Source organism: Oncorhynchus masou, chromosome 24 (genome assembly GCF_036934945.1).
Source record: "Oncorhynchus masou masou isolate Uvic2021 chromosome 24, UVic_Omas_1.1, whole genome shotgun sequence".
NCBI classification, from domain to species: Eukaryota; Metazoa; Chordata; class Actinopteri; order Salmoniformes; family Salmonidae; genus Oncorhynchus; species Oncorhynchus masou.
Genome location: NC_088235.1, coordinates 114846043 through 114873542, shown reverse-complemented (window position 1 = coordinate 114873542; position 27500 = coordinate 114846043). Strand labels below are relative to the sequence as shown.

Genomic DNA, 27500 nt, shown 5'->3' with positions numbered 1-27500 from the left:
TCCCCTTCTTCTCCTCCTCCCTCCCCTTCTTCTCCTCCCTCCCTCCCCTTCTTCTCCTCCTCCCTCCCCTTCTTCTCCTCCTCCCTCCCCTTCTTCTCCTCCTCCCTCCCCTTCTTCTCCTCCTCCCTCCCCCTCTTCTCCTCCTCCCACACCTTCTTCTCCTCCTCCATCCCCTTCTCCTCCTCCCTCCCCTTCTCCTCCTCCCTCCCATTCTTCTCCACCTCCCTCCCTCCCCTTATTCTCCTCCTCCCTCCCATTCTTCTCCTCCTCCCTCCCTCCCTTTCTTCTCCTCCTCCCTCCCTCCCCTTCTTCTCCTCCTCCCTCCCCCCCTTCTTCTCCTCCTCCCTCCTCCTCCCTCCCCTTCTCCCTCCCTCTCTCCCCCTTCTCCTCCTCCTCCCTCCCTCCCCTTCTCCTCCTCCTCCCTCCCCTTCTCCTCCTCCCTCCCTCCCCTTCTCCTCCTCCTCCCTCCCCTTCTCCTCCTCCTCCCTCCCCTTCTCCTCCTCCTCCCTCCTTCTCCTCCTCCTCCCTCCCCTTCTACTCCTCCCTCCCCTTCTCCTCCTCCTCCCTCCCCTTCTCCTCCTCCTCCCTCCCCTTCTCCTCCTCCCTCCCTCTCCTTCTCCTCCTCCTCCCTCCCCTTCTCCCCCTCCTCCCTCCCCCAGCCCTGCATGTAAGCTGTGGAGGCAGACGTTATCTCTGATTGTGTGACTCAGCTGCCTCACATCAGATATGACCCAGTTAGCGACTCTTCTCTTCCCCATGGCCCCGGAGACCACAGGCCTTAGTCACGGTAGTATTAGCCATCTGGCAATTCTGGCAAATGCCAGAAGGGCCGGACCATCTCTTAATAATGGGATGGGCTGGTCCAAATTGACCTCAACAATGTATATAAAGAATAATCATAATGGAAGCGGCTGGCCCGATTTTCGGAGCTCCTCTGTCCAGTGTCTGTGATCTTTCGCCCATTTAATCTTTTATTTTTATTGGCCAGTCTGAGATGTGGCTTTTTCGTTGTAACTCTGCCTAGAAGGCCAGTATCCCGGAGTCGTCTCTTCACTGTTGATGTTGGGACTGGTGTTTTGCGGGAACTATTTAATGAAGCTGCCAGTTGAGGACTTGTGAGGTGTCTGTTTCTCAAACTAGACACTCTAATGTACTTGTCCTCTTGCTCAGTTGTGCACCGGGGCCTCCCACTCCTCTTTCTATTCTGGTTAGAGACAGTTTGCGCTGTTCTTTGAAGGGAGTAGTACACAGCGTTGTACGAGATCTTCAGTTTCTTGGGAATTTCTCGCATGGAATAGACCTCATTTCTCAGAACAAGAATAGACTGATGAGTTTCAGAAGAAAGGTCTTTGTTTCTGGCCATTCTGAGCCTGTAATAGAACCCACAAATGCTGATGCTCCAGATACTCAACTAGTCTAAAGAAGGCCAGTTTTATTGCTTCTTTAATCAACACAACAGTTTTCAGCTGTGCTAACATAATTGCAAAAGGGTTTTCTAATGATCAATTAGCCTTTTAAAATGATAAACTTGGATTAGCTAACACAACGTGCCATTGGAACACAGGAGTGATGGTTGCTGATAATGGGCCTCTGTACGTCTATGTAGATATTTCATTAAAAAATCTGATGTTTCAAGCTACAATAGTCATTTACAACATTAACCATGTCTACACTGTATTTCTGATCAATTTGATGTTATTTTAATGGACCAAAAAATTTGCTTTTCTTTCATAAACAAGGACATTTTCAAGTGACCCCAAACTTTTGAACGGTAGTATAAATATATATATATATATACACAGTATCAGTCAAACGTTTGGACAAACCTACTCATTCAAGGGTTTTTCGTTATTTTTACTGTTTTCTACACTGTAGAATAATAGTGAAGACATCAAAACTATGAAATAACACAAATGGAATCATGTAGTAACCAAACACCGTGTTAAACAAATCAAAATATATTTGAGATTTGAGATTTTTCAAAGTAGCCACCCTTTGCCTTGATGACAGCTTTGTACACTCTTGGCATTCTGTCAACCAGCTTCATGAGGTAGTCACCTGGAACGCATTTCAATTAACAGGTGTGCCTTGTTAAAAGTTAAATGTATTTTCTTCTTAATGTGATTGAGCCAATCAGTTGTGTTGTGACAAGGTTGGCAGAAATGCCAGGGTTGAATTTGTGTCCCAGTCTGCCCCTGGCCTTAGTTTGCTAACAGATGCAAGTGTGTATGCATGCATGGTATGGCAGCAAGGCTTCACACACACACACACACACATGCACACGCACACGCACACGTACACACGCACGCACGCACACACACACACACACACACACACACACGCACACGCACACACGCACGCACGCACACACACACAAACATGCACACGCGCACACACGCACACGTACACACGCACACGCACACACGCACGCACACACACACACAAACACGCACGCACACGCACACGTACGCACACGTACACACGTACACACACACGCACACGCGCACGCACGCACACACACACACACACACACACACACACACACACACACACACACACACACACACACACACACACACACACACACACACACACACACACACACACACACACACACACACACACACACACACGCTCCCTTGTCAGAAAGGAGGCCAACTCTGCATAGAAAGGCATTAAAAGTGACTGGGCCATCCTGCCTAACTGCGCCAGGGGACTCTTCCAACCTGATCTGTGTCTGATGTCTCACCAATGAAGATCTTTATCCTGTGTGAGACAAGGCCAACGTGAAGCTAACATCCCCTTAATACCGGTTATGTACATACAGGACAATACAAATAAAAACCCCTTCGCACGTCACAGTATTATAATAACGTGGTTATTTATGATTTTAAAGCTTCAAATCACCTGGTGAATGTAAACACAGTGAGCAGGTCGGCTAATTAGAGACCTATTCAGCATGATCATAGAGACTGACTGGCTAATTAGAGACCTATTCAGCATGACCATAGAGACTGACTGACTAATTAGAGATCTATTCAGCATGATCATAGAGACTGACTGGCTAATTAGAGACCTATTCAGCATGATCATAGAGACTGACTGGCTAATTAGAGACCTATTCAGCATGACCATAGAGACTGACTGGCTAATTAGAGACCTATTCAGCATGACCATAGAGACTGACTGGCTAATTAGAGACCTATTCAGCATGATCATAGAGACTGACTGGCTAATTAGAGGCCTATTCAGCATGATCATAGAGACTGACTGGCTAATTAGAGACCTATTCAGCATGATCATAGAGACTGACTGGCTAATTAGAGACCTATTCAGCATGATCATAGAGACTGACTGGCTAATTAGAGACCTATACCGCTTAACCATAGAGACCGACTGGCTAATTAGAGACCTATTCAGCATGATCATAGAGACCGACTGGCTAATTAGAGACCTATTCAGCATGATCATAGAGACTGACTGGCTAATTAGAGACCTATTCAGCATAACCATATGGGACAGAACAGGGGTTGAGAACAGGGGGAGAGGCTAATTAGAGACCAATTAGGAATGGCCATAGAGACTGACTGGCTAATTAGAGACCTATTCAGCATGATCACAGAGACTGGCTAATTCAATATCTATTCAGCATGACCATAGAGACTGGCTAATTAGAGACCCATTCAGCATGATCATAGAGACTGACTGGGTAGAGACCTTTCCAGCATGACCATAGAGACTGACTGGGTAGAGACTGAGGCCATGGGCAGAGTAGGAACAGGAGAGAGCTGGAGAGGCACATGGGGCCAGGGGCCTGGAGAAGGGAGGTGCCAGAGGGCAGAGGGGGGTGAGACAAGAGGCAGAGAGGGAAGAGGAGAGGGCCGGAGGGGGAAGAGGGGAAGAGGAGAGGGCCGGAGGGGGAAGAGGGGGAAGAGGAGAGGGCCGGAGGGGGAAGAGGGGAAGAGGAGAGGGCCGGAGGGGGAAGAGGGGAAGAGGAGAGGGCCGGAGGGGCAGAGGGGAAGAGGAGAGGGCCGGAGGGGGCAGAGGGGAAGAGGAGAGGGCCGGAGGGGGCAGAGGGGAAAAGGAGAGGGCCGGAGGGGGAAGAGGGGAAGAGGAGAGGGCCGGAGGGGGCAGAGGGGAAGAGGAGAGGGCCGGAGGGGGAAAAGGGGAAGAGGAGAGGGCCGGAGGGGGAAGAGGGGAAGAGGAGAGGGCCGGAGGGGCAGAGGGGAAGAGGAGAGGGCCGGAGGGGGAAGAGGGGAAGAGGAGAGGGCCGGAGGGGGCAGAGAGGGGAAGAGGAGAGGGCCGGAGGGGGAAAAGGGGAAGAGGAGAGGGCCGGAGGGGGAAGAGGGGAAGAGGAGAGGGCCGGAGGGGCAGAGGGGAAGAGGAGAGGGCCGGAGGGGGAAGAGGGGAAGAGGAGAGGGCCGGAGGGGGAAAAGGGGAAGAGGAGAGGGCCGGAGGGGGCAGAGGGGAAGAGGAGAGGGCCGGAGGGGGAAGAGGGGAAGAGGAGAGCGCCGGAGGGGGCAGAGGGGAAGAGGAGAGGGCCGGAGGGGCAGAGGGGAAGAGGAGAGGGCCGGAGGGGGGGCAGAGGGGAAGAGGAGAGGGCCGGAGGGGGCAGAGGGGAAGAGGAGAGGGCCGGAGGGGGAAGAGGGGAAGAGGAGAGGGCCGGAGGGGGAAAAGGGGAAGAGGAGAGGGCCGGAGGGGGAAGAGGGGAAGAGGGGAAGAGGAGAGGGCCGGAGGGGGCAGAGGGGAAGAGGAGAGGGCCGGAGGGGGCAGAGGGGAAGAGGAGAGGGCCGGAGGGGGCAGAGGGGAAGAGGAGAGGGCCGGAGGGGAAGAGGGGAAGAGGAGAGGGCCGGAGGGGCAGAGGGGAAGAGGAGAGGGCCGGAGGGGGAAGAGGGGAAGAGGAGAGGGCCGGAGGGGGAAAAGGGGAAGAGGAGAGGGCCGGAGGGGGAAGAGATCGGAAGAGGAGAGGGCCGGAGGGGGAAAAGGGGAAGAGGAGAGGGCCGGAGGGGGAAGAGGAGAGGGCCGGAGGGGGCAGAGGGGAAGAGGAGAGGGCCGGAGGGGGAAGAGGAGAGGGCCGGAGGGGGAAGAGGGGAAGAGGAGAGGGCCGGAGGGGGAAGAGGGGAAGAGGAGAGGGCCGGAGGGGGAAGAGGGGAAGAGGAGAGGGCCGGAGGGGGAAAATGGGAAGAGGAGAGGGCCGGAGGGGGCAGAGGGGAAGAGGAGAGGGCCGGAGGGGGCAGAGGGGAAGAGGAGAGGGCCGGAGGGGGAAAAGGGGAAGAGGAGAGGGCCGGAGGGGGAAGAGGGGAAGAGGAGAGGGCCGGAGGGGCCAGAGGGGAAGAGGAGAGGGCCGGAGGGGGCAGAGGGGAAGAGGAGAGGGCCGGAGGGGGAAGAGGGGAAGAGGAGAGGGCCGGAGGGGGCAGAGGGGAAGAGGATATGGCCGGAGGGGGAAGAGGGGAAGAGGAGAGGGCCGGAGGGGGCAGAGGGGAAGAGGAGAGGGCCGGAGGGGGCAGAGGGGAAGAGGAGAGGGCCGGAGGGGGAAAAGGGGAAGAGGAGAGGGCCGGAGGGGGAAGTGGGGAAGAGGAGAGGGCCGGAGGGGGAAGTGGGGAAGAGGAGAGGGCCGGAGGGGGAAGAGGGGAAGAGGAGAGGGCCGGAGGGGGAAGAGGGGAAGAGGAGAGGGCCGGAGGGGGAAGAGGGGAAGAGGAGAGGGCCGGAGGGGGCAGAGGGGAAGAGGAGAGGGCCGGAGGGGGAAAAGGGGAAGAGGAGAGGGCCGGAGGGGGAAGAGGGGAAGAGGAGAGGGCCGGAGGGGGAAGAGGGGAAGAGGAGAGGGCCGGAGGGGCCAGAGGGGAAGAGGAGAGGGCCGGAGGGGGAAGAGGGGAAGAGGAGAGGGCCGGAGGGGGAAGAGGGGAAGAGGAGAGGGCCGGAGGGGGCAGAGGGGAAGAGGAGAGGGCCGGAGGGGGAAGAGGGGAAGAGGAGAGGGCCGGAGGGGGCAGAGGGGAAGAGGAGAGGGCCGGAGGGGGAAAAGGGGAAGAGGAGAGGGCCGGAGGGGGAAGAGGGAAGAGGAGAGGGCCGGAGGGGGAAGAGGGGAAGAGGAGAGGGCCGGAGGGGGAAGAGGGAAGAGGAGAGGGCCGGAGGGGAAGAGGGGAAGAGGAGAGGGCCGGAGGGGGCAGAGGGGAAGAGGAGAGGGCCGGAGGGGGAAAAGGGGAAGAGGAGAGGGCCGGAGGGGGGAAGAGGGGAAGAGGAGAGGGCCGGAGGGGGAAGAGGGGAAGAGGAGAGGGCCGGAGGGGGAAGAGGGGAAGAGGAGAGGGCCGGAGGGGGAAGAGGGGAAGAGGAGAGGGCCGGAGGGGGCAGAGGGGAAGAGGAGAGGGCCGGAGGGGGAAGAGGGGAAGAGGAGAGGGCCGGAGGGGGAAAGGGGAAGAGGAGAGGGCCGGAGGGGGAAGAGGGGAAGAGGAGAGGGCCGGAGGGGGCAGAGGGGAAGAGGAGAGGGCCGGAGGGGGAAGAGGGGAAGAGGAGAGGGCCGGAGGGGGAAAAGGGGAAGAGGAGAGGGCCGGAGGGGGAAGAGGGGAAGAGGAGAGGGCCGGAGGGGGAAGAGGGGAAGAGGAGAGGGCCGGAGGGGGAAAAGGGGAAGAGGAGAGGGCCGGAGGGGGCAGAGGGGAAGAGGAGAGGGCCGGAGGGGGCAGAGGGGAAGAGGAGAGGGCCGGAGGGGGCAGAGGGGAAGAGGAGAGGGCCGGAGGGGGAAGAGGGGAAGAGGAGAGGGCCGGAGGGGGAAGAGGGGAAGAGGAGAGGGCCGGAGGAGAGGGCTGGAGGGGGCAAAGGTGGCTGTTAAGGGATTAAAGGCTAGAGAGAGGAGAAAAACAGGGAAGAAGAGGAGAGGAAAGGAGGGTTGGAGGGACATAGAGGTGGAATGGGAGAGAACAGGGGGTGAGGTGGAATGGGAGAGAACAGGGGGTGAGGTGGTGGAGGCAGTGTGGAGAGGGACACCATTCCCTCTGAGAACAGAGGGAGAACAAGGTCTACTAGCACAAAGCACATGATGAAAGATCATCAATGAGCTCTTTTGATTCAAATACCTTTAAATAAAATACTGTACATTGACGATAGTGCTTCTTTCCCCCTATGGGCCCAAATACAGTACGTGACTAGCCTAAGAAATGACCATTAAAACTGCAACTGAGCAGTTTCATTCTATACCACAGAACATCATAATGACCTTAACATTAGGAGGGAGGGAGGGAGGGAGGGAGGGAGGGAGGGAGGGAGGGAGGGAGGGAGGGAGGGAGTACACACTCACACACACCGTACGTTCGTACTTACACAACATATCGTTTTCATGACTTCTGCAGAATGACCAGATCACTACAACTGGTTTCTGTTTCCCTACCCACAATGCAAAGTGATAGTGAGGGAGAGAAAGTAAGAGAGGGAAATAGTGAGGGAGAAAAATAGTGAGGGAGAGAAAGTGAGAGAGAAATAGTGAGGGAGTGAAAGTGAGGGAGAGAAAGTGAGAGAGAGAAGGTGAGGGAGAGAAGGTGAGAGAGAGAAGGTGAGGAAAGAGAAAGTGAGAGAGAAATAGTGAGGGACAAAGTGAGGGAGATAAAGTGAGAGAGAGAAAGTGAGAGAGAGAAAGTGAGGGAGAGAAGGTGAGGGAGAGAAATAGTTCTACTCTTTTCACATCATTTTTACATTCTGTCAGACAGAGCACATGTTCAACTGCATAAAAACTAGTTTTCCCATCTCAAGATGTTAACTAAAAAAAATCTAAGTGCCAAATAAAGTAACAGGGTTGATCATTACAGGGTGGACCGTAACATAGTTAACCGTAACAGGGTTGACCGTAACATGGTTGACCATAACAGGGTTGACCGTAACAGGGTTGACCGTAACATGGTTAACCGTAACAGGGTTGACCGTAACATGGCTGACCGTAACAGGGTTGACCGTAACAGGGTTGACCGTAACAGGGTTGACCGTAACAGGGTTGACCGTAACAGGGTTGACCGTTACAGAGTGGACCGTGACAGGGTGGACCGTAACAGGGTTGACCGTAACAGGGTTGACCGTAACAGGGTTGACCGTTACAGAGTGGACTGTAACAGGGTGGACCGTAACAGGGTGGACCGTAACAGGGTTGACTGTAACAGGGTGGACTGTAACAGGGTGGACCGTAACAGGGTTGACCGTAACAGGGTTGACCGTTACAGAGTGGACCGTAACAGGGTTGACCATAACAGGGTGGACCGTAACAGGGTTGACTGTAACAGGGTGGACCGTAACAGGGTGGACTGTAACAGGGTTGACCGTAACCGGGGTGACCGTTACAGATTGGAGCGTAACATGGTTGACTGTACCATGGTTGACCATAACAGGGTTGACCGTAACAAGGTTGACTGTAACAGGGTGGACCGTAACAGAGTGGACCGTATCAGGGTTGACCATAACAGGGTTGACCGTTACAGAGTGGACCGTAACAGGGTTGACCATAACAGGGTTGACTGTAACAGGGTGGACCATAACAGGGTTGACCATAACAGGGTTGACCGTAACAGGGTTGACCGTTACAGAGTGGACCGTAACAGGGTTGACCGTAACAGGGTGGACCGTAACAGGGTTGACTGTAACAGGGTGGACCGTAACAGGGTGGACTGTAACAGGGTTGACCGTAACAGGGTTGACCGTTACAGAGTGGAGCGTAACATGGTTGACTGTACCATGGTTGACCATAACAGGGTTGACCGTAACAAGGTTGACTGTAACATGGTGGACCGTAACAGAGTGGACCGTAACAGGGTTGACCATAACAGGGTTGACCGTTACAGAGTGGACCGTAACAGGGTTGACCATAACAGGGTTGACTGTAACAGGGTGGACCATAACAAGGTTGACCATAACAGGGTTGACCGTAACAGGGTTGACCGTTACAGAGTGGACCGTAACAGGGTTGACCGTAACAGGGTGGACCGTAACAGGGTGGATCGTAACAGGGTTGATCGTAACAAGGTTGACCGTAACATGGTTGACCGTAACATGGTTGACCGTAACAGGGTTGACCATAACAGGGTTGACCGTAACAGGGTTGACCATTACAGAGTGGACCGTAACAGGGTTGACCGTTACAGAGTGGACCGTAACAGGGTTGACCGTAACAAGGTGGACCGTAACATGGTTGACCGTAACAGGGTTGACTGTAACAGGGTTGACCGTAACAGGGTTGACCGTAACAGGGTTGACCGTACAGGGTTGACCGTAACAGGGTTGAGTGTAACAGGGTTGACTGTAACAGGGTGGACTGTAACAGGGTTGAGTGTAACAGGGTTGACCGTAACAGGGTTGACCGTAACAGGGTTGACCGTAACAGGGTTGACCATAACAGGGTTGACCGTAACAGGGTGGATCGTAACAGGGTGGATCGTAACAGGGTGGACCGTAACAGGGTTGACTGTAACAGGGTGGACTGTAACAGGGTTGACCGTAACAGGGTTGACCGTTACAGAGTGGAGCGTAACATGGTTGACTGTACCATGGTTGACCATAACAGGGTTGACCGTAACAAGGTTGACTGTAACAGGGTGGACCGTAACAGAGTGGACCGTAACAGGGTTGACCATAACAGGGTTGACCGTTACAGAGTGGACCGTAACAGGGTTGACCATAACAGGGTTGACTGTAACAGGGTGGACCATAACAGGGTTGACCATAACAGGGTTGACCGTAACAGGGTTGACCGTTACAGAGTGGACCGTAACAGGGTTGACCGTAACAGGGTGGACCGTAACAGGGTGGATCGTAACAGGGTTGAGTGTAACAAGGTTGACCGTAACATGGTTGACCGTAACATGGTTGACCGTAACAGGGTTGACCATAACAGGGTTGACCGTAACAGGGTTGACCGTTACAGAGTGGACCGTAACAGGGTTGACCGTAACAGGGTGGACCGTAACAGGGTGGATCGTAACAGGGTTGATCGTAACAAGGTTGACCGTAACATGGTTGACCGTAACATGGTTGACCGTAACAGGGTTGACCATAACAGGGTTGACCGTAACAGGGTTGACCATTACAGAGTGGACCGTAACAGGGTTGACCGTTACAGAGTGGACCGTAACAGGGTTGACCGTAACAAGGTTGACCGTAACATGGTTGACCGTAACATGGTTGACTGTAACAGGGTTGACCGTAACAGGGTTGACCGTACAGGGTTGACCGTAGCAGGGTTGACCGTAACATGGTTGAGTGTAACAGGGTTGACTGTAACAGGGTGGACTGTAACAGGGTTGAGTGTAACAGGGTTGACCGTAACAGGGTTGACCGTAACAGGGTTGACCGTAACAGGGTTGACCGTAACAGGGTGGATCGTAACAGGGTGGACCGTAACAGGGTTGACTGTAACAGGGTGGACTGTAACATGGTTGAGTGTAACAGGGTTGACTGTAACAGGGTTGACCGTAACAGGGTTGACTGTAACAGGGTTGACCGTAACAGGGTTGACTGTAACAGGGTTGTCCGTAACAGGGTTGACCATAACAGAGTTACACCTGCTTTTACATAGAGTAGAACCAGAACACCTGATTTTACATAGAGTAGAACCAGAACACCTGCTTTTAGATAAAGAGTAGAACCAGAACACCTGCTTTTATATAAAGAGTAGAACCAGAACACCTGCTTTTATATAAAGAGTAGAACCAGAACACCTGCTTTTACATAAAGAGTAGAACCAGAACACCTGCTTTTACATAAAGAGTAGAACCAGAACACCTGCTTTTATATAAAGAGTAGAACCAGAACACCTGCTTTTATATAAAGAGTAGAACCAGAACACCTGCTTTTACATAAAGAGTAGAACCAGAACACCTGCTTTTACATAAAGAGTAGAACCAGAACACCTGCTACTACATAGAGTAGAACCAGAACACCTGCTACTACATAGAGTAGAACCAGAACACCTGCTTTTAGATAAAGAGTAGGACCAGAACACCTGCTTTTATATAAAGAGTAGAACCAGAACACCTGCTTTTACATAAAGAGTAGAACCAGAACACCTGCTACTACATAGAGTAGAACCAGAACACCTGCTGTTATATAAAGAGTAGAACCAGAACACCTGCTGTTATATAAAGAGTAGAACCAGAACACCTGCTTTTACATAAAGAGTAGAACCAGAACACCTGCTTTTACATAAAGAGTAGAACCAGAACACCTGCTTTTACATAAAGAGTAGAACCAGAACACCTGCTTTTATATAAAGAGTAGAACCAGAACACCTGCTTTTATATAAAGAGTAGAACCAGAACACCTGCTGTTATATAAAGAGTAGAACCAGCTCACCTGCTTTTATAAAGAGTAGAACCAGAACACCTGCTTTTATATAAAGAGTAGAACCAGAACACCTGCTTTTACATAAAGAGTAGAACCAGCTCACCTGCTTTTATATAAAGAGTAGAACCAGAACACCTGCTTTTATATAAAGAGTAGAACCAGAACACCTGCTTTTATATAAAGAGTAGAACCAGAACACCTGCTTTTACATAAAGAGTAGAACCAGCTCACCTGCTTTTATATAAAGAGTAGAACCAGAACACCTGCTTTTATATAGAGTAGAACCAGAACACCTGCTTTTACATAAAGAGTAGAACCAGCTCACCTGCTTTTATAAAGAGTAGAACCAGAACACCTGCTTTTATATAAAGAGTAGAACCAGAACACCTGCTTTTACATAGAGTAGAACCAGAACACCTGCTTTTACATAAAGAGTAGAACCAGAACACCTGCTTTTATATAAAGAGTAGAACCAGAACACCTGCTTTTATATAAAGAGTAGAACCAGAACACCTGCTTTTATATAAAGAGTAGAACCAGAACACCTGCTGTTATATAAAGAGTAGAACCAGAACACCTGCTTTTATATAAAGAGTAGAACCAGAACACCTGCTTTTATATAAAGAGTAGAACCAGAACACCTGCTTTTATATAAAGAGCAGAACCAGAACACCTGCTTTTATATAAAGAGCAGAACCAGAACACCTGCTTTTACATAAAGAGTAGAACCAGAACACCTGCTTTTATATAAAGAGTAGAACCAGAACACCTGCTGTTATATAAAGAGTAGAACCAGAACACCTGCTTTTATATAAAGAGTAGAACCAGAACACCTGCTTTTATATAAAGAGTAGAACCAGAACACCTGCTTTTATATAAAGAGTAGAACCAGAACACCTGCTGTTATATAAAGAGTAGAACCAGAACACCTGCTGTTATATAAAGAGTAGAACCATAACACCTGCTTTTATATAAAGAGTAGAACCAGAACACCTGCTTTTATATAAAGAGTAGAACCATAACACCTGCTTTTATATAAAGAGTAGAACCAGAACACCTGCTTTTATATAAAGAGTAGAACCATAACACCTGCTTTTATATAAAGAGTAGAACCAGAACACCTGCTTTTATATAAAGAGTAGAACCAGAACACCTGCTGTTATATAAAGAGTAGAACCAGAACACCTGCTTTTATATAAAGAGTAGAACCAGAACACCTGCTTTTATATAAAGAGTAGAACCAGAACACCTGCTTTTATATAAAGAGTAGAACCAGAACACCTGCTGTTATATAAAGAGTAGAACCATAACACCTGCTTTTATATAAAGAGTAGAACCAGAACACCTGCTTTTATATAAAGAGTAGAACCATAACACCTGCTTTTATATAAAGAGTAGAACCAGAACACCTGCTTTTATATACAGAGTAGAACCATAACACCTGCTTTTATATAAAGAGTAGAACCAGAACACCTGCTTTTATATAAAGAGTAGAAAAAAAAACATTTAAAAAGGAAAATTTCTCCATATTAAAATGAGAGTTCAGTTCATGTAACAGGGTTGACCTTAAAATGAGGAACAGACGTAAACGAATCATTAATCGCATGAAATAAATGAATAATTAATCACATGAAATAAATGAATCATTAATCGCATGAAATAAATGAATCATTAGTAGCATGAAATAAATGAATCATTAGTCACTTGAAATAAATGAATCACTAATCACATGAAATAAATGAATCATTAATCACGTGAAATAAATGAATCATTAATCACTTGAAATAAATGAATCACTAATCACGTGAAATAAATGAATCACTAATCACATGAAATAAATGAATCATTAATCACGTGAAATAAATGAATCACTTATCACATGAAATAAATGAATCATTAATCACGTGAAATAAATGAATCACTTATCACATGAAATAAATGAATCATTAGTCACATGAAATAAATGAATCACTTATCACATGAAATAAATGCTTAATGTTCAGAACTGACTTTGTCAAAGCAACAAAATAACTAGGTCTTTACAGATGTTTAGTGGGTTCACATCTTCCTACAGGGAGCACAGAGGTATACAATGTCAAAATGCTGACTTTAAGCACTTTTAGCAAGTCTTTATTCATAAAATGTGACTTATTGAGTTCTCCATGTGGTCTATATTAATAAACTAGCCTTCATTTAATATATCCACTGAAGATATCAAAAGAGACCAAAAAAAGCACTATTTTTGGTGGGATCGACCCTTATAATGCCGTTCACCGTAGGTAATGATTACTGTACTGTAAAGTTCTGTCTCACCAAAGTACTCCTCGGCCGGAGGGTTTTCCATGTCATGCAGCATCTTCTTGGTGAGGCGCTCCAGTTCTTCCTCAGGCCTGGCACCGCTGGGAGCCTGCAACACAGGGACATAGTGGATCATACACACTCTGCCCCAGTCATAACCACCGCTGGGAGCCTGCAACACAGGGACATAGTGGTCCCAGTCATAACCACCGCTGGGAGCCTGCAACACAGGGACATAGTGGTCCCAGTCATAACCACCGCTGGGAGCCTGCAACACAGGGACATAGTGGATCATACACACAGTCTGCCCCAGTCATAACCACCGCTGGGAGCCTGCAACACAGGGACATAGTGGTCCCAGTCATAACCACCGCTGGGAGCCTGCAACACAGGGACATAGTGGATCATACACACAGTCTGCCCCAGTCATAACCACCGCTGGGAGCCTGCAACACAGGGACATAGTGGATCATACACACAGTCTGCCCCAGTCATAACCACCGCTGGGAGCCTGCAACACAGGGACATAGTGGATCATCGGAGAACAAAAGGGTTCTAGCTGACACCAAGAAGGGTTATCGTGTGGGGACAGCTGAAGAACCCTTTTTGGAACCCTTAGACAGACACAGTGGAACAGCTGTGGTCAAACCACAGGTTTCTACATAATAGAACAGAGCTGAAATTACAAGCGTATCTGGCCTTGAGAGCTTCAAAGCAAAACTAAAGAAAGGAAACATGAATCTGTGGGTTGAGCAGTAGGTGACAAGTATCCTCAGGGATGAAGGGTTGTAGGACTAGGTCCTGATGAAGGTTGTTAGGACTAGGTCCTGATGAAGGTTGTTAGGACTAGGTCCTGATGAAGGTTGTTAGGACTAGGTCCTGATGAAGGTTGTTTATCAACTAAATATGTGGTTAGAGGTCATTCATGGAGGTCTCAAGTTTGGCCTCTCTGTTAAAGCATCCTGAAGTCTGTTCTGTCTGCTGTGTGTGAAGGAATCTGACCCTGTGTCCCTCTGGCCCTGTTCCCCTCTGACCCTCTGACATTCTGACCCTGTGTCCCTCTGGCCCTGTTCCCCTCTGACCCTATGACATTCTGACCCTGTGTCCCTCTGGCCCTGTTCCCCTCTGACCCTATGACATTCTGACCCTGTGTCCCTCTGACCCTGTGGCCATGTTCCCCTCTGACCCTCTGACATTCTGACCCTGTGTCCCTCTGGCCCTGTTCCCCTCTGACCCTATGACATTCTGACCCTGTGTCCCTCTGGCCCTGTTCCCCTCTGACCCTATGACATTCTGACCCTGTGTCCCTCTGGCCCTGTTCCCCTCTGACATTCTGACCCTGTGTCCCTCTGACCCTGTGGCCCTGTTCCCCTCTGACCCTCTGACATTCTGACCCTGTGTCCCTCTGACCCTGTGGCCCTGTTCCCCTCTGACATTCTGACCCTGTGTCCCTCTGACCCTGTTCCCCTCTGACCCTGTGGCCCTCTGACCCTGTGGCCCTCTGACCCTGTGTCCCTCTGACCCTGTGGCCCTGTTCCCCTCTGACCCTGTGGCCCTCTGACCCTGTGTCCCTGTGGCCCTCTGACCCTGTGTCCCTCTGACCCTGTTCCCCTCTGACCCTCTGACATTCTGACCCTGTGTCCCTCTGACCCTGTGTCCCTGTGTCCCTCTGACCCTGTGGCCCTGTTCCCCTCTGACCCTGTGTCCCTCTGACCCTGTGGCCCTGTTCCCCTCTGACCCTGTGGCCCTCTGACCCTGTGCCCATCTGACCCTGTGCCCCTCTGACCCTGTGGCCCTCTGACCCTGTGCCCCTCTGACCCTGTGCCCCTCTGACCCTGTGCCACTCTGACCCTGTTCGCCTCTGACCCTGTGCCCCTGTGGAATATGAGACCAATCTCTGGTATGTGGAATATGAAACCAATCTCTGGTATGTGGAATATGGAATATGAAACCAATCTCTGGTATGTGGGATATGAAACCAAGGCAAATGAGAGAAACAACAATAATAGCCTTTCCTTCTGTAATATCAGAGGTCAGAGGTAAGTTCAACAAGGCTTCTCCGGAAGGTGTATTTTATTCTGTTGCAGCCATTCTGTTGTTGATTTACTTCTGCGTTTTGGGTTGTTGTCCTGTTGCATCACCCCTGTTTCTGTTGAACTTCAATTGGCGGACAGATAGCCTAACAATGTCTTGATAAACTTGTGAATTCATTTTTCCGTCGATGAGAGCAAGGTGTCCAGGCCCTGAGGCAGCAAAGCAGCCCCAAACCATGATGCTCCCTCCACCAGACTTTACAGTTGGGATGAGGTTTTGATGTTGGTGTGCAGTGCCATTTTTTCTCCATACATAGTGTTGTGTGTTCCTTCCAAACAACTCAACTGTAGTTTCATCTGTCCACAGAATATGTTTCCAGTAGGGCTGTGGAACATCCAGGTGCACTTCGGCAAACTTCAGACATGCAGCAATGTTTTTTTTGGACATCAGTGGCTTCTTCTATGGTGTCCACTCATGAACACCATTCTTGTTTAGTGTTTTACTAAACTCGTCAACAGAGATGTCAGCATGTTCCAGAGATTTCTGTAAGTCTTTAGCTGACACTCTAGGATTCTTCTTAACCTCACTGAACATTCTGCTCTGTGCTCTTGCAGTCGTCTTTGCAGGACGGCCAGTCCTAGGGAGAGTAGCAACAGTGCTGAACTTTCTCCATTTCTACACAATTCGTCTTACCATGGACTGATGAACATCAATGCTTTTAGAGAAACTTTTGTAACCCTTTCCAGCTTTATGCAAGTCAACAATTCTTAATCTTAATTATTATATCTCTTTTGTTTGAGGCCTGGTACACATCAGGCAATGCTTCTTGTGAACAGGGCAAGGCAGCTCTCACCAACATCTCCAATCTCGTCTCAATGATCGGACTCCAGGTTAGCTGACTCCTGACTCCAATTAGCTTTTGGAGAAGTCATTAGCCTTGGGGGGGTTCACATACGTTTCCCAACCTACACTGTGAATGTTTAAATGATGTATTCAATACAGACAAGAAAAATACAATAATTTGTGTGTTATTAGTTTAAGCAGACTGTGTTTGTCTGATGTTGTGACTTAGATGAAGATCACATGAAATGTTATGACCAATTTATGCAGAACTCCAGGTAATTCCAAAGGGTTCACATACTTTATCTCACTGCTGCGGCTCCTTCTGCCTGGATCACCGTGGCTTTTCAGCGGCAATATTCAAACTGAAAATGACTTTGCTAGTCGTACATGAATAGAAACATGGTCAGATGATTATTTGTAGCAACGGTTTAGACCCCAAAGAGACACGTACCTTCGACCAACACTACCTTCTCAGACTGATCAACAAACATTAGCAAACCAACGCAAACTAAATGGAACGCAACTATTTCCCATGTTGAACGCACCTCAGGCTGGCATTAAAGAGTGCCTCTCTGACATGTCTCATCTGTAGTCATTTAGGACCATTAGACAGCTGTTAGTCCACAGGTCTTTTATGAGCGTTTAGGCAAATATCATGTTCTTATTCATCACTGGAGAGCAGCAGATGGTGACTGAGCAGATTGTGGTCACACTCAGCAGCCTGCAATCTGTGTTTGTGTGTGTGAGTGTGTGTGAGTGTGTGTTTGTGTGTGTGAGTGTGTGTTTGTGTGTGTGAGTGTGTGTTTGTGTGTGTTTGTGTGTGTTTGTGTGTGTTTGTGTGTGTATGTGAGTGTGTGTTTGTGTGTGTGAGTTTGTGTTTGTGTGTGTGAGTGTGTGTTTGTGTGTGTGAGTGTGTGTTTGTGTGTGTGAGTGTGTGTTTGAGTGTGTGTTTGAGTGTGTGTTTGTGTGTGTGAGTGTGTGAGTGTGTGTTTGTGTGTGTGAGTGTGTGTTTGTGTGTGTGAGTGTGTGTTTGTGTGTGTGAGTGTGTGTTTGTGTGTGTGTGTGAGTGTGTGTGTGAGTGTGTGTGAGTGTGTGTTTGTGTGTGTGTGTGAGTGTGTTTGAGTGTGTGTGAGTGTGTGTTTGTGTGTGTGAGTTTGTGTTTGTGTGTGTGAGTGTGTGTTTGTGTGTGTGAGTGTGTGTTTGTGTGTGTGAGTGTGTGTTTGAGTGTGTGTTTGTGTGTGTGAGTGTGTGTTTGTGTGTGTGAGTGTGTGTGAGTGTGTGTTTGTGTGTGTGAGTGTGTGTTTGTGTGTGTTTGTGTGTGTTTGTGTGTGTGAGTGTGTGTGAGTGTGTGTTTGTGTGTGTGAGTGTGTGTTTGTGTGTGTTTGTGTGTGTGAGTGTGTGTTTGTGTGTGTGAGTGTGTGTTTGTGTGTGTGAGTGTGTGTTTGTGTGTGTGAGTGTGTGTTTGTGTGTGTGAGTGTGTGTTTGTGTGTGTGAGTGTGTGTTTGTGTGTGTGTGTGAGTGTGTGTGTGAGTGTGTGTGAGTGTGTGTTTGTGTGTGTGTGTGAGTGTGTTTGAGTGTGTGTGAGTGTGTGTTTGTGTGTGTGAGTGTGTGTGAGTGTGAAAGGGCCACTGGCTGGCCCTAGGCTGTTGTATTACCCTTATACTGAACTTAGAAATATCACATAAACGTCTCTCCAGCAAATAGATCTCACAAGCTTATATTATTGCTGTTTAATAAGGGTGAATAAAAACAGTGAAGCAATCGTGAAGCATGCAGGGAAGCAATTTCTCTCTTTTATTCAAGCGAGAAATGATTCTCTGCCGTCAAAACAGAAAGCCCTAACAAGGTGCTTTAAACAGCCTGGCAGGGAGAGGCTGCGTGAGACAGCAGGGTACGGATAAGAAACACGTTTAATGTCAGAAACAAGTTTTTCATAATGGGAGGATTTAATCCCCTTTGGTTTGATGTGTGGGTTAGATTAGCAGTGTTAACACTAGAACCGCTAAAGAAGTCATTTGGATTGTACACTAATTATTATTTTCTATTACTCTGCCATTTTTAAAGTCATGCCCCCCCTACCATCCTTGACTTTTAATAAATACGTCTATATAATGTCTATATAACACACTGTCGTTGTTAGAATCTTAATGTCACAAACAGAACAGTCATTATTTGAATGGTTTTCACTTGTTGCTCCTTCCTTCTGCCGACAGTTGAAGGTGCCCAGTTCAAAGAAATACACAGAAAATTGCCTCAAAACTTAACCGAAAATACACCGAAACTAATTTCACACATATAACAGATTAAATAAACTAAGTAAAGTATGATGGGAGAGAAAGAGGGATAATGGGTGAGCTGAACAGAGAAATAGGGATAATGGGTGAGTTGAAAAGATAGAGAAAGAGGGATAATGGGTGAGCTGAACAGAGAAATAGGGATAATGGGTGAGTTGAAAAGATAGAGAAAGAGGGATAATGGGTGAGTTGAAAAGAGAAAGAACGATGGATAATGGGTGAGTTGAACAGAGAAAGAGGGATAATGGGTGAGTTGAACAGAGAAATAGGGATAATGGGTGAGTTGAAAAGAGAAAGAACGATGGATAATGGGTGAGTTGAACAGAGAAAGATGGATAATGGGTGAGTTGAACAGAGAAATAGGGATAATGGGTGAGTTGAAAAGAGAGAGAAAGATGGATAATGGGTGAGTTGAAAAGATAGAGAAAGAGGGATAATGGGTGAGTTGAAAAGAGAAAGAAAGATGGATAATGGGTGAGTTGAACAGAGAAATAGGGATAATGGGTGAGTTGAAAAGAGAAAGAAAGATGGATAATGGGTGAGTTGAAAAGATAGAGAAAGAGGGATAATGGGTGAGTTGAACAAAGAAATAGGGATAATGGGTGAGTTGAAAAGAGAAAGAATGATGGATAATGGGTGAGTTGAACAGAGAAAGAACGATGGATAATGGGTGAGTTGAACAGAGAAAGAGGGATAATGGGTGAGTTGAACAGAGAAATAGGGATAATGGGTGAGTTGAAAAGAGAAAGAACGATGGATAATGGGTGAGTTGAACAGAGAAAGATGGATAATGGGTGAGTTGAACAGAGAAATAGGGATAATGGGTGAGTTGAACAGAGAGCAAAATATAGATAATGGGTGAGTTGAACAGAGAGAGAAAGAGGGATAATGGGTGAGTTGAACAGAGAGAGAAAGAGGGATACTGGGTGAGTTGAACAGAGAGAGAAAGTGAGTGATGGAAAAAGTATCTGGACCCCCCTTCAAATGACTATTTCAGCCACACGCGTTGCTGATATGTGTATAACAATGAAAACACAGCCATGCAATCTCCATAGACAAACACTGGCAGTAAAATGGCCTTACTGAAGAGCTCAGTGGCTTTCTACATCACACCATCACAGGATGCCACCTTTCCAACAAGTCAGTTGGTAAAAGTCCTCCTCTGCTAGAGCTGCCCAGGTCAACTGTAAGCGCGGTTATTGTGAAGTGGACACGTCTAGGAGAAACAATGGCTCAGCCGCAAAGCTCACAGAACGGGACCACTTCTTGGTGACAGGGGGCAGTATTTTCACGTCCGGATGAAATGCATGCCCAAATTCAACTGCCTGCTACTCATCCCCAGAAGATAAGATATGCATATTATGATTAGATTTGGATAGAAAACACCCTGACACACTCTCAGTAAAACTGTTTGAATCATGTCTGTGAGTATAACAGAACTTATGTAGCAGGCGAAACCCTGAGAACAAAACATTCCGATTTTTGTTTTCATTGAGGTCACTCTCTTTTCAATGGGCTTTCATTGGGAATCCTCAGGGACTTGTTGGCAGTTCCTACCGCTTCCACTGGATGTCACCAGTCTTTAGAAATTGGTTTGAGGTTATTCCTTTGTGTAATGAAGAAGTACGGCCACCTTGAACGAGGGTCACTTGAAGTGTACTGTTAGTTAGAGGCGCGTGGCCAAAAAGCATGCTTCAGTTTGTTTTCTTCCTGTATTGAACACAGATCATCCCGTCTTCAATTTTATCGATTATTTACGTTAAAAAAACATCTAAAGTTGTATTACAAAAGTAGTTTGAAATGTTTTGGCAAAGTTTACAGGTAACTTTTGAGATATTTTGTAGTGACGTTGTGCAAGTTGGAACCAGTGTTTTTCTGGATCAAACGTGCCAAATAAATGGACATTTTGGATATATACGGACGGAATTAATTGAACAAAATGACCATTTGTGATGTTTATGGGACATATAGGAGTGCCAACAGAAGAAGCTCGTCAAAGGTAAGGCATTAATTATATGTGTCGCGCCTGCAGGGTTGAAATATGTTTTCTCTCTTTGTTTACGGAGGTGCTACTCTCAGATAATAGCATCGTTTGCTTTCGCCGAAAAAGCTTTTTTGAAATCTGACATGTTGGCTGGATTCACAACGAGTGTAGCATTAATTTGCTATCTTGCATGTGTGATTTAATGAAAGGTAGATTTTATAGTAATTTATTTGAATTTGGCGCTCTACATTTTCACTGTCTTTTGACCAGGTGGGACGTTATATCCCAGAGAGGTTATTAAGCACGTAGGGTGTAAAAATCCTCTGTCCTCCGTTGCAACACTCACTATTCAGTTCCAAACTGCCTCTGGAAGCAACTTCACAAGCACAAGAACTGTTGGTCGTGAGCTTCATGAAACGGGTTTCCATGGCCGAGCAGCCGCACACAAGCCTAAGATCACCATGCGCAATGCCAAGCGTCGGTTGGAGTGGTGTAAAACTCGCCGCCATTGGACTCTGGAGCCGTGGAAACGCGTTCTATGCAATGATGAATCACAGTTCACCATCCGGGTTTGGAGAATGACTTGGAACGCTGACTGAGAGCCAGGTATAATCGCCCAACATCAGTGACCAACCTCACTAATGCTCACGTGGCTGAATGGAACCAAGTTCCTACAGCAATGTTCCAACATCTCATGGAAAAGCCTTCCCAGAAGAGTGGAGGGGCAAAGGAGGGGAATATTAATGGCAATGATTTTGGAATGAGATGTTCGACGAACAGGTGGCCACATACTTCTGGGCATGTAGTGTACCAGTGGCAACGTGAGAGGCATGGCCAGAAGTGTGGCTGAAGGACTGCCAGTGCAGAACCATGGACAGAACCACCGAACTCAGCACAGAAGAACAGGTGGGCTCACTTCAGCACCATGAACAGAACCACCCAACTCAGCACAGAAGAACAGGTGGGCTCACTTCAGCACCATGAACAGAACCACCCACCTCAGCACAGAATAACAGGTGGGCTCACTTCAGCACCATGGACAGAACCACCCACCTCAGCACAGAATAACAGGTGGGCTCACTTCAGCACCATGAACAGAACCACCCACCTCAGCACAGAATAACAGGTGGGCTCACTTCAGCACCATGAACAGAACCACCCACCTCAGCACAGAAGAACAGGTGGGCTCACTTCAGCACAGTGGACAGTGTCACTCAGTTCAGCACTGTAGAAGGCTACACTACCTTCACCAGGCCGGCTGAAGGCGGCATCACAGCTCTGCTCACCCATCACACCTGCACAGGATTACTAAACAGCACACCTGTAAAGGCATTCTCTAATCAACTGACTGGCACAAGAGTGCAGGCTGACGCACAGACTCCTAAAGGAGAGTTACGGACTCTGTCAGCGAGGCCACACTGCCGCGGACGAAAGAGGCTACAGGTGACAGCCATCTTTATCCTCTTACCTGAATGGCTTGTGGGGCTAGAACGCCAGAGATGCTAAAATATGAAGTGAGAACAACTGCAACTTGAGCTGTTCTTCTTCTTGTGCGTTTACTCCAGGCACTTGTCATCTCCCGTCTGGATTACTGCAACTCGCTGTTGGCTGGGCTCCCTGCCTGTGCCATTAAACCCCTACAACTCATCCAGAACGCCGCAGCCCGTCTGGTGTTCAACCTTCCCAAGTTCTCTCACGTCACCCCGCTCCTCCGCTCTCTCCACTGGCTTCCAGTTGAAGCTCGCATCCGCTACAAGACCATGGTGGTTGCCTACGGAGCTGTGAGGGGAACGGCACCGCAGTACCTCCAGGCTCTGATCAGGCCCTACACCCAAACAAGGGCACTGCGTTCATCCACCTCTGGCCTGCTCGCCTCCCTACCACTGAGGAAGTACAGTTCCCGCTCAGCCCAGTCAAAACTGTTTGCTGCTCTGGCCCCCCAATGGTGGAACAAACTCCCTCACGACGCCAGGACAGCGGAGTCAATCACCACCTTCCGGAGACACCTGAAACCCCACCTCTTCAAGGAATACCTAGGATAGGATAAGTAATCCTTCTCACCCCCCCTTAAATGATTTAGATGCACTATTGTAAAATGGCTGTTCCACTGGATGTCAGAAGGTGAATTCACCAATTTGTAAGTCGCTCTGGATAAGAGCGTCTGCTAAATGACTTAAATGTAAATGTAAATGTACTCATTGTCGCCTGTGTAACATCAGGTACCACATTCACCAGGTACGACCCAGTCCTCCAGACAATACCCTGTATACAGTGAGAGTACTTTACAATGGCAAGAAGAGAAGAGACGACATGGACAACCATGCTGTGTTAGCGACGCTACAAGATCTGAATGGAAAACATCTCAGACGGAAGACATGAATCACGACGTCGCTGACGAGTATTCTTCGGATGCTGAGCCTGATCAAACACCTCCGAGGTGTCTGTAAGAGCCAGAACAGTGGGCACCGAGCAAAACATGAGGAACACCTTCCAAACACCTGTAAAAGCCAGAACAGTGGGCACTGAGCAAAACATTAGGAACACCTTCCAAACACCTCCTGTAAAAGCCAGAACAGTGGGAACTGAGCAAAATATTAGGAACACCTTCCAAACACCTCCTGTAAAAGCCAGAACAGTGGGCACTGAACAAAATATTAGGAACACCTCCCTAAAAACTGAGCTGAACCCCTTCTTGCCCTCAGAACAGCCTCAATTGGTCGGTCATGGACTCTACAGGGTGTTGAACGCGTTGACTCCAACCTGGTGCGCCTGGCACCTATCACCATACCCCGTTCAAACACATTTTACAGGCACGGAATATTTCATTTTTCATTTGTTACGTGTGTCTGCCAGCCTGCCTGTCTGTCTGCCTTCTGGCTATTACACCAGCCTGCAGGATATACAGTACCACTACCAGAACCTTCTACTACCAGCCTGTAGGATATACAGTAACACTACCAGAACCTTCTACTACCAGCCTGCAGGATACAGCACTACCAGAACCTTCTACTACCAGCCTGCAGGATATACAGTACCACTACCAGAACCTTCTACTACCAGCCTGCAGGATATACAGTACCACTACCAGAACCTTCTACTACCAGCCTGCAGGATACAGCACTACCAGAACCTTCTACGACCAGCCAACAGGATACAGCACTACCAGAACCTTCTACTACCAGCCTGCAGGATACAGCACTACCAGAACCTTTTACTACCAGCCTGCAGGATATACAGTACCACTACCAGAACCTTCTACTACCAGCCTGTAGGATATACAGTAACACTACCAGAACCTTCTACTACCAGCCTGCAGGATACAGCACTACCAGAACCTTCTACTACCAGCCTGCAGGATATACAGTACCACTACCAGAACCTTCTACTACCAGCCTGCAGGATATACAGTACCACTACCAGAACCTTCTACTACCAGCCTGCAGGATACAGCACTACCAGAACCTTCTACGACCAGCCAACAGGATACAGCACTACCAGAACCTTCTACTACCAGCCTGCAGGATACAGCACTACCAGAACCTTTTACTACCAGCCTGCAGGATATACAGTACCACTACCAGAACCTTCTACTACCAGCCTGCAGGATATACAGTACCACTACCAGAACCTTCTACTACCAGCCTGCAGGATATACAGTACCAAAACCTTCCACTACCAGCCTGCAGGATATACAGTACCACTACCAGAACCTTCTACTACCAGCCTGCAGGATATACAGTACCACTACCAGAACCTTCTACGACCAGCCTGCAGGATATACAGTACCAGAACCTTCTACGACCAGCCAACAGGATATACACTACCAAAACCTTCCACTACCAGCCTGCAGGATATACAGTACCACTACCAGAACCTTCTACTACCAGCCTGCAGGATATACACTACCAGAACCTTCTACGACCAGCCTGCAGGATATACAGTACCACTACCAGAACCTTCTACTACCAGCCTGCAGGATATACAGTACCACTACCAGAACCTTCTACTACCAGCCTGCAGGATATACAGTACCACTACCAGAACCTTCCACTACCAGCCTGCAGGATATACAGTACCACTACCAGAACCTTCCACTACCAGCCTGCAGGATATACAGTACCACTACCAGAACCTTCTACTACCAGCCTGCAGGATATACAGTACCACTACCAAAACCTTCCACTACCAGCCTGCAGGATATACAGTACCACTACCAGAACCTTCTACTACCAGCCTGCAGGATATACAGTACCACTACCAGAACCTTCTACTACCAGCCTGCAGGATATACAGTACCACTACCAGAACCTTCTACTACCAGCCTGCAGGATATACAGTACCACTACCAGAACCTTCTACTACCAGCCTGTAGGATATACAGTACCACTACCAGAACCTTCCACTACCAGCCTGCAGGATATACAGTACCACTACCAGAACCTTCTACTACCAGCCTGCAGGATATACAGTACCACTACCAGAACCTTCCACTACCAGCCTGCAGGATATACAGTACCACTACCAGAACCTTCCACTACCAGCCTGTAGGATATACAGTACCACTACCAGAACCTTCCACTACCAGCCTGCAGGATATACAGTACCACTACCAGAACCTTCTACTACCAGCCTGCAGGATATACAGTACCACTACCAGAACCTTCTACTACCAGCCTGCAGGATATACAGTACCACTATCAGAACCTTCTACGACCAGCCTGCAGGATATACAGTACCACTACCAGAACCTTCTACTACCAGCCTGCAGGATATACAGTACCACTACCAGAACCTTCCACTACCAGCCTGCAGGATATACAGTACCACTACCAGAACCTTCTACTACCAGCCTGCAGGATATACAGTACCACTACCAGAACCTTCCACTACCAGCCTGCAGGATATACAGTACCACTACCAGAACCTTCCACTACCAGCCTGCAGGATATACAGTACCACTACCAGAACCGTATACTACCAGCCTGCAGGATATACAGTACCAGAACCTTCCACTACCAGCCTGCAGGATATACAGTAACACTACCAGAACCTTCCACTACCAGCCTGCAGGATATACAGTACCACTACCAGAACCTTCTACTACCAGCCTGCAGGATATACAGTACCACTACCAGAACCTTCCACTACCAGCCTGCAGGATATACAGTACCACTACCAGAACCTTCTACTACCAGCCTGCAGGATATACAGTACCACTACCAGAACCTTCCACTACCAGCCTGCAGGATACAGCACTACCAGAACCTTCTACTACCAGCCTGCAGGATATACAGTACCAGAACCTTCCACTACCAGCCTGCAGGATATACAGTACCACTACCAGAACCTTCCACTACCAGCCTGCAGGATATACAGTACCACTACCAGAACCTTCCACTACCAGCCTGTAGGATATACAGTACCACTATCAGAACCTTCTACTACCAGCCTGCAGGATATACAGTACCAGAACCTTCTACTACCAGCCTGCAGGATATACAGTACCACTACCAGAACCTTCTACTACCAGCCTGCAGGATATACAGTACCACTACCAGAACCTTCTACTACCAGCCTGCAGGATATACAGTACCACTACCAGAACCTTCCACTACCAGCCTGTAGGATATACAGTACCACTACCAGAACCTTCTACTACCAGCCTGCAGGATATACAGTACCACTACCAGAACCTTCTACTACCAGCCTGCAGGATATACAGTAACACTACCAGAACCTTCTACGACCAGCCAACAGGATATACAGTACCACTACCAGAACCTTCTACTACCAGCCTGCAGGATATACAGTACCACTACCAGAACCTTCTACTACCAGCCTGCACGATACACACTACCAGAACCTTCCACTACCAGCCTGCAGGATATACAGTACCACTACCAGAACCTTCCACTACCAGCCTGTAGGATATACAGTACCACTACCAGAACCTTCTACTACCAGCCTGCAGGATATACAGTACCACTACCAGAACCTTCTACTACCAGCCTGCAGGATATACAGTACCACTACCAGAACCTTCTACTACCAGCCTGCAGGATATACAGTACCACTACCAGAACCTTCCACTACCAGCCTGCAGGATATACAGTACCACTACCAGAACCTTCCACTACCAGCCTGCAGGATATACAGTACCACTACCAGAACCTTCCACTACCAGCCTGCAGGATATACAGTACCACTACCAGAACCTTCCACTACCAGCCTGCAGGATATACAGTACCACTACCAGAACCTTCTACGACCAGCCTGCAGGATATACAGTACCACTACCAGAACCTTCCACTACCAGCCTGCAGGATATACAGTACCACTACCAGAACCTTCCACTACCAGCCTGCAGGATATACAGTACCACTACCAGAACCTTCTACTACCAGCCTGCAGGATATACAGTACCAGAACCTTCTACTACCAGCCTGCAGGATATACAGTACCACTACCAGAACCTTCCACTACCAGCCTGCAGGATATACAGTACCACTACCAGAACCTTCCACTACCAGCCTGCAGGATATACAGTACCACTATCAGAACCTTCTACGACCAGCCTGCAGGATATACAGTACCACTACCAGAACCTTCTACTACCAGCCTGCAGGATATACAGTACCACTACCAGAACCTTCTACTACCAGCCTGCAGGATATACAGTACCACTACCAGAACCTTCTACTACCAGCCTGCAGGATATACAGTACCACTACCAGAACCTT

At 48.5% G+C, this 27500-nt stretch overlaps 1 protein-coding gene across 1 annotated transcript in view; it reads right to left on the bottom strand.

Annotated features, from left to right (window-relative positions):
• LOC135511527 (lipoma-preferred partner homolog) overlaps positions 1-27500 on the bottom strand; it is a 458670-nt gene that overhangs the window by 141190 nt on the left and 289980 nt on the right. The window contains exon 12 of the mRNA XM_064933017.1: positions 13621-13714. Coding sequence (XP_064789089.1) covers positions 13621-13714 — 94 coding nt within the window. The remainder of the gene's footprint in view (positions 1-13620; positions 13715-27500) is intronic.